Source organism: Sinocyclocheilus rhinocerous, unplaced genomic scaffold, assembly GCF_001515625.1.
Source record: "Sinocyclocheilus rhinocerous isolate Xijiao unplaced genomic scaffold, SAMN03320098_v1.1 scaffold1012, whole genome shotgun sequence".
In the NCBI taxonomy this organism is placed as follows: domain Eukaryota; kingdom Metazoa; phylum Chordata; class Actinopteri; order Cypriniformes; family Cyprinidae; genus Sinocyclocheilus; species Sinocyclocheilus rhinocerous.
In genome coordinates, this window is record NW_015640039.1 from 215,454 (window position 1) to 227,027 (window position 11,574).

The 11,574-nt window shown below is 34.0% G+C and overlaps 1 protein-coding gene across 1 annotated transcript in view; it reads left to right on the plus strand.

Annotated features, from left to right (window-relative positions):
- LOC107752276 (1,4-alpha-glucan-branching enzyme-like) overlaps positions 1-9,921 on the plus strand; it is a 192,494-nt gene extending 182,573 nt beyond the window's left edge. Inside the window, exon 16 of the mRNA XM_016568208.1 lies at positions 8,615-9,921. Within this exon, the coding sequence (XP_016423694.1) occupies positions 8,615-8,677 (63 nt within the window). The 3' untranslated portion in view covers positions 8,678-9,921. The remainder of the gene's footprint in view (positions 1-8,614) is intronic.
- Positions 9,922-11,574: the final 1,653 nt, after the last annotated feature.

An 11,574-nucleotide genomic window follows, 5' to 3' on the forward strand; every position in this document is an offset into this window, starting at 1 on the left:
CTACAATACTACAGCGAGAATAAAAGTTATGCTTTCTTTCTTTGCGTGAACATTTGGGTGGCGTTATGCAAATATTCCCAGATCGTGACGTAGACACGTGGGGGCGTGTTAGAACGAGCCGTTTTAGGTAGGTGTGTCTGACTCTTAACTTTTATAAAGAATATCTCTTTGGATTTGAGACTTTAGTCTGTGCAACTTTACAGATCTTCTTTATGCACCAAGAGCTTGTAACACTCCAAAGAGAAAGGTACAATTGAAATCGCATCATATGACCCCTTTAACTAAAAAACATAAAAAACGTAAACTTTTTTTTTAGCTAGTTGCCAGAGAAACATTTCTCAATTTCATTTAGTTTAACTAACAATACTAAAATGCTAAATGCTAAAACTGAAATAAAATGTGTAAAATTAAATTTTGTTATTAGCAGGGTTATTAGTTAAAACCATAAAAACTTTAACTAAAAGAAAGAAAAAAAACATTAAAAATGTAAATCTTTTTTTAGCTAGTTGCCAGAGAAACATTTCTCATTTTCATTTTCATTACATAAATTAAAAATAACTAAAATTAAAACTGAAATGAAATGTGTAAAATTATCTAAACATTAAAAATAATAAAAATGACAAAAACACAAAATTGCAAAAATGTACAAATACTTAAAAATTACTAAAAACAAATATACTAAAACTTTAGAAATCTCATTCATGATATTAGTAAAAACTATAATGGTATCTCAATGATACTAAAATAACACTGGTAATGAGTGAGTCATTGAATCATTTACTCTACTGTTTCATTAACTGAGTCAAATGAATCAAGTCTCATCATTCTCTTTTTTCTTTCTTTGCAGCACTTTATTAATTCAGAGAGCACTATATCGCTTCCCACCCACTTTCTGCCAAACGCAAAGTTTATTTTAACAAGTGTGCGACCAGTAGCATTCCCAGCAGGGAATAAAGCAAGACTTGCACAGACAACAGAGCGGTATTTGGCGACGATTTCTCTCTGATATTTGACTTTTCCGCAGCTCAGAGCTGACACACCTGCATAAGATAGAAATGAATCATTGTGATCGTTGGCAGGTGCCACGGTAAGGTCCCTTTCTGCGCAATTTTTCGCCATGATTTATTTAAAGGCCGCAGCTTCAAAGTCGGCGCGAGTGTGCATAAACTTTTCCTCCCTCTTCTCTGTTTCTTCTCTTTAATGGGTCCATCAGCTCACCACCTCCGTTTCCATGAGTGACAATAAACTCTCATTTGCCGTCTGAAGGCTGACACGCGGCGCACTCTTAAAGCGATGCATGCGGAATCAGACTGCGGAGGCGCAGAGCGAGTGAAAAATTCTACCCTTTCACTTTGCAATGATGAACAAATATGAATTCCTTGCCGCCGGCATCAATTTGGTCTGCGCTTTTACGTCTGTTTCCTAAAGTTTTGCATATGAAATGGATTGTTTGAATTCCAATGTTATTCATGAGGCGCTAATTACGAGATGCCTGCGAATCGCCCCCTTTTGAGGTTTTCTGGAGCTAACAAGGCTGCCTGGATCTCCTCCGTCAGAAACTTGAAATTCAGTTAATTAGAATATGAATAATGTCCGGCAGTGAACGTTCTAGTTGTTCAACACATCTCTGAGCGTGTAATAGATTGTATAATTTGCAGCTCTGTATCGTTTATTATCTTTTAAATGAACCCTAAAAAGTTTTTCGCTCTTAGAGTTTGTCTTTGAAGAAAACTCCCACGATCTCCAGACAGTTTTTAGTGTTTATAAGAATCATTTGGAAATGAGATTTCAGTAGTGAACTACGTTACATTTTCTAAAGGAAATGTGAGTGATGGTCCAAGTCAAAAAAAGCCCAACGCCAAATCTTTAAATACCGCTTGTGGTCCTATTTAAGGGTACAGTATGCTTATGAGATTTTATGAAAATTCTTTAATCATTTACTATTATGATTTAACCATGTTGTTTCTTTCGTATGAGAAAAAAAAAAAGTTATGTAGAATATCCCAGCTGTTCTTTTCCATACAATGAAACTGGATGGGAAACAGGGGCTGTCAAACTCCAAAAGGGATTAAAACATTATAAATATGACTTGAGTGCTAATGTTCTAGATTTTTGAAAACTTTGTAAGAGGAACAGACTGAATTTAAGTCAGTATCCCTTTAAAATCTTGCAAATGTCGTGGCCATTCACTTTCATTGTATACGGAATTGAGCAATTTGGACATTCGACTATGAATGTCTCTTTGTGTTCAAAGAAAGAAAGTCAAATAAGGTTGCTAAATGACAGAATTTTGCATTTTGGTTGAACTGTTACTTTAAGAACAGTCTTTGTTGGCGTATTTTGTTGAGTAAAGGCCTGTTCACACAGAGACATTTATTTGGTGAAAAAAAAAAAAAATCAGCATGAACATTTTAATTTTAATAAATTGTTGTTCATGTTCTGTTCAGATTGACAAACATTTGTATTTACATACAAACAGCAGAATTTATATAGAGATGTTGTAATCTCTTTTCCATTGCACTCTGAAGAAAACTGGCCAGTGTTGACTTTTTTCTAAACAGATTTTAGTAAAAAAAAAAAAAAAAGTATTTAAAAAAGTATATTATTTATTATATAGTTAATATGGAATTTATTTATTATTATATAAAATTTTTATTAATTATTAAAATTTTGTATTTATATATTTGATATTTTATGATGTAATTTTAAATTTTTTGTGCTGTGCAATAGCTCAAAATTATAGTAATATTAAAAGTTAATATGCAATGCATATATATACAGGAATATAATGTAATGTTTATTTACATGCTTTGATACAAGGCAGATATTTGAGTGACTCAAATTTCACATATGTGACCCTGGACCACAAAACCAGTCTTAAGTGTCAATTTTTCAAAATTGAGATATATACACCATCTGAAAGCTGAATAAATAAGCTATCCATTGATGCATGGTTTGTTAGGATAGGACAATATTTGGTCGAGATACAACTATTAGAATATCTGGAATCTGAGGGTGCAAAAAAAATAAAAATATTGAGAAAATCGCCTTTAAAGTTGTCCAAATGAAGTCCTTAGCAATGCATATTACTAATCAAAAATTACGTTTTGATATATTTACGGTAGGCAATTTACAAAATATCTTCATGGAACATGATCTTTACTTAATACCCTAATGATTTTTGGCATAAAAGAAAAATCTATAATTTTGACCCATATGCTTTTTTGGCTATTGCTACAAATATACCCCAGCGACTTAAGACTTGTTTTGTGCTCCAGGGTCACATATATTCTGTCCGTTTCCTCTATTTCTGCTTTGATGAACAATCTTTGAGTTCAGCATCACCAGCATGGCAATCATTTACCAGCATCTCGTACTAAATTCGTTTCATTTTCATTTTAAAAAGACAGTTCACTGCCTTCCAAACATTCCCCTACTAGTTGCCTTTTTTATCTCAAATTGATGGATTTAATTACATACTGCTGGATGTGTAAGTGTATCATGTAACCATTTTATTTTTTGCCCTCAATCTCTGTGTCCTCGCACCATAAATCAGTATCCAGCTGAAGTTTCTTGCTCTGCTTCAGTCAAGAAGCACTTGAAAAGCAGGGCCGAGATAAGAGACAGGTGTGTGTGTGAGAGTTTAGTCGGCGAGCGTATTCGCCAGAGACCCGTGAACATGGATTTGAGGGGGAGAAAGAGGCAGTGGATTGTTTTGGAGTGTTCTTGTTTTAAGGTTACACAACGTGCCCGTCTTCAGAAGGTCATCATAAGACTCCGACATCTCCCCGAGGCGCGTGAACCGAGCTTGTTTTGCGCATGATGTTCACTGATCCGGCTCGCCAGAACGTCAGCCCGCTGGAGCGTCGTGCCCAAAGGCTCTTCTGATTCTTCCTTGAAAGTCTGGACCTCACAAACCCGCTGCAGGAAAGCGATTCACGATTGCACAAGATACTGTTCAAGGCAGAATTCCACTTTCTCGTACATCTTCAATTTGTTTATGCATCAAACGGCGGCCCCGTACCTTTCGTTCACTTTCCAAATTCTCTTTCATGTTGATCACAAAGAGAAGTTCTAATGATTTGCTGTCCTTGAAGCAGAAAGCAGCTCGGCAAAATAAGAACAATAAACCACATGTTCCACCAAGGCCCTCAGACACCTGCTATACGGCTCCTGCCAGCTCTTACAACAAGCCTTGAAATGCTGTCATTTTCAAAAAGTGTTTTTTTGAATATTTTGCAGTCGGTTTGGAATAAAGTGGCACCAAATTGTGATTTGAGACTTAAATGTCGTCACATTATGTAACAAAATATAAATTTAAGAGGCATCAGAGAGTAACCACAGATGTTATGCATCACATTAACTATAAAAACAATCCAACGTTCGTCAACCACAAAGTGTCCTAATGAAATGGTTCAAGAAAAACGTCTACGGTTTGTACAGAATTTCCCATCAAAATTTCATTTAATTCTGCTATTGTAGGATGGCAGTTGCACGGTGTTAATTGTGTCAGGAAAATGGACTGAATTGTACGAATAAAGCACATCTATAATGAACCTAATTTGCACTTTAGTGCTGAAAAGAATGACAGTGACATTTTAAATACGGTGTAGAGCACATTTAGCACCAAGATAAACTAGCTGTATGGCGATTAGTAAAGAATCTGCAAGTTTTTGCACTAAACTGTTGCACGCAAAAAAATGGAGCAACTGTTCAGTGAACAATTAATTAGTATTATATCGTGAATGTTGTGTGTGTGTGTGTGTATATATATATATATATATATATATATGCATAATAAATGCATATTGAATACACACAAAAGCACACAAACCTTATATACATTATACTATTATACTATCTATCTATCTATCTATCTATATATATATATATATATGTGTGTGTGTGTTATTATAGAATTTAATACATTTTCCCTTGACATTTTTCTATGTTAGGTTTTTATTTTAATTTTAAGTTTTAGTTTTTGCTATTTGGATATTTAAAATACAGTAACACTTTACAAAAAGGTTCCATTGGTTTGCTATATTTTATGCATTAACTGACAATAAATAATACATTTGTTACAGTATGTATTAATCTTAGTTCTGTCATGACAACTCTCGGAGGGATTGGAATGGTAATGCACATGACAATGTTAATGTATTTGGTCTTGGCGGAATAGATCTGCTACGCTGCTGCTGCTGCTGCGGCAGAGCAAGTACCGAAACTTGCTGCTGCAAATATAACATACATGAAATAACCCCCATATAGCATACATGAATCACCTCGTAGCAGATCTATACAGGTGGAGCTGGGGAAGGTGGAGGGTTTCTGAAGCAAGCTGCAACTGCTACGGCAAGCACTAGTCATATATTTGAATGTTGAGCAGCGAGCTCATTGGCTACTGATACAGGAGAGAACCAATCAGCTGGGCCATGTGATAATGATGTCATTAGGTCAGATTGAGTTAGACCTATCGGACTGCGCCATCTAGAGTTTCATGCCAGAACTCTGTATTTAACATTAGTTCATAAAATTACAGCTGTTCACTGTTAGTTCATGTAAGCTCAGGTCCATTAAATAACATTATTAGATACAACATTTGATTTGAATAATGTATTAATAAACATTAACTAAGATGCTTTAGAACTATTTGTATTGTTAGTTTATGTTAACTAATGATAACAAATGGAACCTTATTGTAAAGTGTAGCCTAAAATACTTCTACATAATTTAAATAATACATATCATTTAAAATACTTTAATTTATTAATGACTTAATTAATGAGGCTTTTTTCTTCATCGGGGCAGTTGTGCATTTGTGTCTCTATGCCTTCAAAAAAATATCAAAATACATCATAAAACAGAATATGCTTGAAGTACTTGTACAGGTGCATCTCAATAAATTAGAATGTCGTGGAAAAGTTCATTTATTTCAGTAAGTCAACTCATTGAATTTTGAATATATTTCTGAATAAATGAATAGTTAAGCATCACACTATGCATCCTAGTTTTAATCGAAGTGCAATTAATACCAATTGTATCTCAATTAAGTTTGAGTCCAAACCTTTGATCCTCATTGCACATTCTCGACTGCACGTTTAATCAAACAGTCTATATTCAAAAGCCAGAATCTAATTTGAAATGATCACATTTTATTAACGAGCCTCATATTGCATTAGTTGCAATAATCAGCATGTGCTGTAATAATGACATTAGAGACCTCTTCTTTGTCTTTGCTGTTCTTTGTTAGTCGATTAATCCGCTATTTGTCACCATTGTTTTACGCGTCTCGGGAAAGTAAATGTTGTTGACATACGGCGGTAGTTTTTGTCTCGGCAGGTGCGGTGATTCACTCTCGCTGTGTCTCTCGGCAGCGGTGCGCTGCGGTTCTGTCTCTCCCCGCCGAGTGTGTTTAATTAGTCGCCGATGTCGGTTGTCAGTGTTGCGGCGGGCGAGTCGTTGACTCCCGTGGCGCTGCGCCGGCGGAGGAATTCACAGCGAGCAAACATGTTCTCATTGGGCGAGGGAGGAGATATTGAGATGTGAGCCCCGAGGGAGGCTTCCTTACAGAGGAACGACGCTCGATGAGCTGCAGACATGGGTCAGGGATCCACGACTGCAGTGTGAACACATATCCTGCATTCCTGTAGCGGTTTAGTGCAGGAGAAACATGTTTCTGTGAAATAGAATGGATGGGGTTGGAAAGGTTAGATCATGTGTTGGGCCCACCTACACTTGTAAAAAGAAAAAAAAAAAGATTAAGATTAAAGAAAATATTATAACCTCTATTTCATGTCTTTTTTTTTTTTTCGGACAATGTTTTCTAACAAATTTAAGATTTTATTTTTAACCAGGATTCAAAAATGCATTTACAATGCAATTTTTGAGAATCAATGCAACATTTACAATGCAACATATAATTACAATGCAATTCATGCAATATCACTTCTGTATTTTAGAAAAGAAAAATATTTTATTAAAATTTAGTATTTTTTAATCAGGATCTATTCATTTATTCAAAAATACATTTACAATGCAATTCATGCAACTAGTGGTTATTCTATGATGAATGTGTTTGATTTAATATGTTGGGAAGCATGTGAATGTGATACAACCTGATTTCATAATGAATAAAAAAAAAGTCTCATTGGCATTTTTTAAAAGAATAAACATTTGTTATTTCTTTGAAAAAGGGAGAGAAGCAATTGTTGTTATTATTCAAAAATTTCAAATATTATTAAATTTTTCTAAAATGTTTGTCCTCCAAATTAAAGTTATGCGCAACCAGTATGCAAAAAGTGCATGCAGAAAAAATAAAAAATGAAATTATATCATAGAGAGGACCACTGGAGACCATTATGACTGTATCAAGGTGTAATTTGATAATTTCTTAATAAAATCTTTTTTATGAAAAAAAAAATGATAACATGGTATTAATAATTTGTGATTTTTGTACAAAAAAAGCAAATAAAAAACGTGAACACAAATTAAAAACATTTTTAAAATAATTATTAGTATGTGCACACTTCCATGTATTCATATAAAGGAAAATATCACTTTTTCACTAGGTTACACCATGTTTAATGTATAATTTAATGAAAAACCATAAGAAACCAACATGAATACAAAGATTACATTTCTAAAAACTTTGCAAATTTCCAACTAGACTTTTAAGGGATTTTTCATTTAGTTTTTATTGGACTCTGTCATTACCCCCCATTCAGTGTTGTCAAAATCATTTAATGCATTTAAATGTTTCTTATAAAACGGATAGTTCCAGTCCTTGATTCTGATTGGCTGAGCCACGATCGAAGCTGTTGTAAATTACTCTACAAACATACACCTTTGTTTACGTTTGTCTGTTGCTTGGCAACCACTTTGTTGCAACCACAACTGATTCTGAGGAACTACATTGTTTGGTGGAAGAATACTGTTTTTATTAATATCATTACACTTTATTTGCTCTGTTTTATTTTGTGAAACCGTACTACGTATATGGAATAACCGTTTTATAAAAGCAATAAGCACCGTGAAGCCGTGGTTTACAGTTAATTTATAACAGCTAACAACGCCCCTTAGCTGTTATAAATTCACTGTAAACCACGGCTTCTTGGGGCTTATTGCTTTAACATATATCTGCTGTATGCTGACACGAGAGCAGCATTTTAGTCTGTAGCCATTCAGATTGCTCAGAAAATAAAAAACTCTTATTCTTAATTTTAATGTACAGCTCAATTGTAGTGACTTTGGTGATATTAAAAATAGTGTTTACTCTTTCTCATTTTGTTCTTTCTGCTTTAATTTTTTATTAATAATATATTTATTGAATTAATGATAATGAATTCAATCACATAAATTGCACATTCCGTCTCCATGTACTTTTTGTATTATTTATTTATTTACAGCCATTCTGCACATTTGTGTGAATCCATGAATATGAAAAATAATAACTGTGGTCTAACTTTCACTTGAAATTTTTTTCACATTCCACAGTACTTTAGACATTTACACTTTTTCATGTTATGCATTGTTTCAAAATGTGCTACACTGCCTCAAACAAATGCCGAGTCCCTTTGATCTCTTTCTGTCTTTGGCTGTTCCACTCTCTCAGGTTTACATTCCCTGCAGAACCGCTATTGTTCTGGCCAACGAGGAAATCGATTACTGCTACTGAAACACAATCAGCGATTCATCGCCAGATGGAAACCCAGCACACTTCTGTGACTCAACCTACCTCCATTCACAGCGTGTTTGCCATCATCCTTTAGAAAGCCCACGTTTTCCCGAGAATTGAGTACAAGATGTTATGAATACCTTCTATCCCATTTCTGTTCGAGTCATTTTTTCTCTCATTGTTCACAGATTATTGATTATCAAGAATTAGTTTCTCAATATCCCACTGCCCAACTGAGCTAAAGTCTGATTGTCAAACCCTGTTATGTTAAAATTCAAACAAAACTTCATTCAAATGGTTAGATCATTGCCAGATCTTAATTACTACTGAAATTGCTATTCAACTGTGAATAATGTTAAAGTAAATAATCACTTGGATTGTGGTCAGCACTGTATTTATAATACTGTAATTGTGAAAAGTAAATATAATTACTTTACATAAGTTTGATTTGTCTGCTATTTAATTTGACACAAGCACTTTTTGACATTCTGTGTCAGTGATTTAAGTTCTGTATAAATATGTATGTGCACCAAGTATTAATTCATCAATTCAAGTTCAAACAAATAAAAAAATTGTTTGAGAACGACGTATTGATTACATGTCAGTTCAGTGCTAAGCTCTTGAATTATATAGTTTTTAATACATGAACTCTGTGCAAAGTCATAAAATCGAAGTTATATTTTTTCTGACAGGCTGTTATTTTGGTGCCTTTAAAACTTTTCAGTCATAACCAGGTTTTGATGAATATTAATTTGACTAAATTAGATTTTTTTTTTGTATTCATTTATAATATACAATCTGAGATAATATAGCTTGTGCTAATAATAAATATGAATTCATTTTCAGACAGTCGTGTAGCTCAGAGAATGTGCTAACTCACTGCCCGACATGCATGTAAACATCTTTTATAATATATTTTCTTTTTTTTCTCTTCAATGACAACAGCTTTTTGTAGCCCTGATCGAGATCCAGAAGTAAGTCTGTTTGAAAATTTATGAAAATTATTATTGTAATCTTAAAGCTGCTCTCCTCAAGGTGTCATTGGACATCTTCTTGTTTTGTGGTTCTGGTTTGAAGAAATCAAAATTTGCCCTCAGTGAATTTGATGCTCTCATAGATGTACAGTAGTTGGTAGCATAGGGCATGTCAAAACTTCTCCAGGGCCCCAAACCACCCTCGGACCCCAGAGGGTTAAACACTGTGCCATTTGTGGGTGAAAGCCATACTAAACTGAAATAAAGCACTGCTGAAAGAAAGACTGTGCTTGTTCTTTGCTCTTCTGGAACCAAACCGTTTTCAAAAGTAAAATTGCATTCATTTAAAAAAATTTTTTTTTTTCTTTTTAGCATTTTTATTAGCATTTTAGCTTGCTTTTACCATGGAAACAAGCTGAAAAATTAACCACCCATATGACATAATCGAGTCCCTTTACGATACACTAGTCAAGTATAGTTTTATATTGTACCATTATTGTTGATTTAGTTACAGCAATTTTGTTCTTGCTTTGAATCAACTGGGATTTGTCTCTTGAAGCTGGTTGGTTTGGCTTAAAATTCTTAACTGAAGATTTGTTGTTTTTTTATGTATATGGATATGGAAAGTAAATGTTATGCTTAATGACATTATTTGTCATATATATGTATGGTGGTGTATGAATATGTACCATCTCATTGATTTTATTTGATCTGCTTACACTCCAGTGACAGTTATATTTAGGGATGGACTTTCATGTGTATTTTCATACTAACAATTGTGCATTTTCGTACACACATCTTAAGAATTCATTCAAAATCACCACACCTCATTAAATAGTTATATTTTCCTGTGAGATTGAGCTGAACAAACAATACTCCACAGGTGCCATGCAGTGATATGATGAGGTGTCTCTCATTGCAGGTGTGACTATATCGTAGATTTGATCACGACTGAATCGCTGTATTGACCAATCAGACACCTGGACCGGAACTCGCTCTTAAGATGTATGCAACTCATAGTGCTTCTAAGGTAGATATTTCCTTGTTAGTCAGGATGTATGTGCTTTCACGGCCATTGATCGCAGGCAAATTTGCACTGAGAGCTTGTCGGGTTTAATGCAGTGATTGTATAAAGAGATGTTTAAAAAGGCTTTGTCAGTGACAGTGACATCTTTATCACTGAGATTAACAGATCAAGTCTCTAAAGTGCTCGAAAACAGACAACAAACCACATCCTCGTGCATTGATATGCAAGGTACTTGATAGCTTATACTCCATTAAAGTGTTATGTAACTCACCAGAGCATGTTTATTTTGAATAATATTTCTTGTGGTAATCTATAGAAACCTGTTTCTACCTCTGAGTGAAAAATAAAAAAGGAATTGTGAGAAAAGGTTCAAAAAAAAGGTTGCAGTTGGAAGAAATAGTCACAAATTACAATGTATAAAATGACTTTACAAGATATGCTCACATTGTGAGATATAAATTCCTAATTATGAGAAATAAAAAGGTGCAGTTGTGAAGTATAAAGTCATGTTGCAAGATATAATCGCAATGAGTGATATTAGGCCCCAATGGAAAATCTGAGATATAGTGACAACACATTGTGATATATAGTATAAAGTCACAAATATGAGAAACAAAGTCTCACATAACAGATATAAGGCCACACTGCGAGATTAAAAAAAAAAAGTCTTAATTGTGAGATATAAAATATGCAGCTATGAGAAACAGTCACAATTGTGGAATATAAAGTCAAACAGAGATAACAATTTTCACAAGAAACAAAGTATAACAATTTTGCAATAACATTTGCAAAATTTAAAGTCACAATTGTGAAATATAAAGTTGCATTGTGAGATATAACGTCACACTGAGTGAAAGGTTCAACTGTGAGATAAAATGAGAAACCAAGTCACATTG